The sequence below is a fragment of the Eucalyptus grandis genome, chromosome 2, assembly GCF_016545825.1.
Source record: "Eucalyptus grandis isolate ANBG69807.140 chromosome 2, ASM1654582v1, whole genome shotgun sequence".
NCBI lineage: Eukaryota > Viridiplantae > Streptophyta > Magnoliopsida > Myrtales > Myrtaceae > Eucalyptus > Eucalyptus grandis.
Window position 1 is genome coordinate 39,924,282 of NC_052613.1, and position 2,518 is coordinate 39,926,799.

A 2,518-nucleotide genomic window follows, 5' to 3' on the forward strand; every position below is an offset into this window, starting at 1 on the left:
ATGAGGGATGTCAATAACAAGAATATTTTCAGGATGAAGATGGATATGGATATTGTTCTCCTTTTGCAATGTAGAGAGGCAATTCAATCTTTCCGAGATGCCAGATTGTTGCAGAAGAAATGGTCGTTACTTGATCATGCTGCTTTGAGATGATGCTAGAGAGTTTTTGTTTCTCTACAAGAAAAGCGAAGAAGAAAGAGTACAAGCATGTAAAAAGTCATCAAGAGACCAATATGAGATGACATGCCTTCTCCAAGCTGGAGGAGAGGAAATCAAACAAATCACCAAGTCGTCATAGTTGTCATAGAGCAGGTCATCCTTGGACTTGAGAAGTGGAAAATAGATTCGTCTTCCCAAGACCTGGCAATCTGCAGGGAAACGTGCTGAACAAACTCAATTTGGGTCAAACATTTTCATCTATAAATAGAGATCATGTTGCCATGCAAGTCCTCACTCCTCCCTCAAGCAATACCAGTCTGTGCAAGGATCAGAACTTGTGGTGAAGGCCGTAACTCCTGTCCACAACCACAATGAAGTTTCTTCCCATTAGCTTTTTCATCTTGGCTTTGGCAACTGCCATTGCTTTAGCTTACGACCCAAGTCCTCTTCAGGACATATGCGTGGCCACCAATAACCTGGACTCTGGAGGTTGGTCCTCGATTCTGTGCATTATTCATTTCTTTCATATCTCGCTTATGATGCCGAAACTATAACATGTATTCTTTTTCTTATGTAGTATTTGTGAACGGAAGGTTCTGCAAGGACCCGAATCAAGCCACAGCTGATGATTTCCTCTTTATGGGGTTGAGGAATCCAGGAAACACAGCAAATCCGCTTGGATCAAAGTCACACCGGCTTTCGTCAACCAATTTCCGGGAGTCAACACTCTTGGGTATCCATGGCTCGCATTGACTTCGCTCCTGGCGGCCTAAATCCTCCCCACCTTCACCCACGTGGCAGCGAGGTTCAGTTTGTGGCCGAGGGTATGCTACTGGCTGGCTTTGTCACATCCAATCAATTAAACAACACTTTCTTCACCAAAGTATTGTACAAGGGAGACGTATTTGCATTCCCTATTGGTCTCATTCACTTCCAGTTAAATATCGGAAACACATACGCACTGGCATTTTCCAGTTTTAGTAGCCAGAACCCTGGAATCATCACTGTTGCTAATGCCGTCTTTGGAGCAAAGCCACCCATCTCTGTTGATGTTCTCACCAAGGCCTTCCAATTGGACAAGAAGGTTGTTGACTACCTCCAGGCGCAATTTTGGTACGACAACAACTAAGTGAATTTACCAGAAGTTACACAAAATAGTAGATCCACCGGACTTACAAAATTAATATTACTCCATATGCTTTAGACACATAATTAAACTCTCTCTCTCTCTCTCTCTCTCTCTCTCTCTCTCTCTCTCTCTCTCTCTCTCTCTCTCTCTCTCTCTCTCTCTCTCTCTCTCTCTCTCTCTCTCTCTCGTAATGTGATTGAGGATAACCGGATTCATGCCTCAACCAAATGTCTGTGCAATCAGTGTGCAATAACATTAAGCTATATAGAATTCAGAACTTGGAAGGATGTTGTATGACGTTAAATATTGCTTCCCCATCAAAAGAATGTGCTATTCTAATTCATATAGTTCGACTACTGGGTTAAGAGAGTGTTTGAAGAAATCAATAGGGTGGTCATTTATACGTGCCGCCCTCTGGTGGACAAAAAGAAAAAGAACAGCTGTAGTTTCCATCAATATCTTAAAAAAGTTGCAGTAAAAGAGGTCAATTTTTTTAATATTGAGTTCAAGTTTGATAAATTACAGTTGATGACATATCTCATTTTGTCATCAATGAACTGAATTCTGTAGATAGCTTTTCTTTTCTTTTTTGGTAAAGGTAATAATATATTGAGCTTTAAATCAACAATATACACAAGATCCTGTGCCACAAAACTTGCACTCATCAAGACAACAAGTCAAAGTGAGTGGAAGGGAGCCGAATGCAAAAGGCAGCCGCTAAACAAAGCAGCGGCAAACAAGGAAAGAAAACAGGCTAAAAGCCAGGACTACCTGTAAAATATGGGTTTTGACCTAGTCAAAAATAAAAAGGAGAAAGAAGAAGGAGAGAGATCAAGAGTCTTCAGGAGAGAAGAAGAAAAAGAGGAGAGAGAGAGAGAGAGAGAGAGAGAAAATGAAAGAAAAGAAAAAGGGGAAAAGGAGGAGAGAAAAAGGAAAAGAGAGAGAAAAAAGGAGAGAGAGAAATGGGGATCGAGAGCCCACGCTCGAAAAGAAGAAGAAGAAGAAGAAGAAGAAGAAGAAGAAAAAGGGTTTTGTGCATTTTCATCATGGGAGCCTCGCCAAACCATGTAACGCAACGCCCGGTAGCGCTCGTGCCGCCCATTTGTTCAATCGGAGTAATTTCGGACCTATGGCTTGAAATTCGGAGATTTGGAAACATCGAGCGACGAAGTATGATTTTTTTGTCGTTGATCTGCATATTTTTGTAGAAATGATAGCTTGGGATGTTGT

At 41.5% G+C, this 2,518-nt stretch overlaps 1 protein-coding gene across 1 annotated transcript; it reads left to right on the forward strand.

Annotated features, from left to right (window-relative positions):
• Nucleotides 1–466: 466 nt before the first annotated feature.
• On the forward strand, nucleotides 467–1,393 carry LOC104437352 (germin-like protein subfamily 1 member 7). Its single transcript, XM_010050292.3, is given in 4 exon segments — nucleotides 467–648; nucleotides 737–841; nucleotides 844–891; nucleotides 894–1,393. Coding segments are annotated over 4 exon segments (666 nt in total). The 5' UTR covers nucleotides 467–530; the 3' UTR covers nucleotides 1,289–1,393.
• Nucleotides 1,394–2,518: the final 1,125 nt, after the last annotated feature.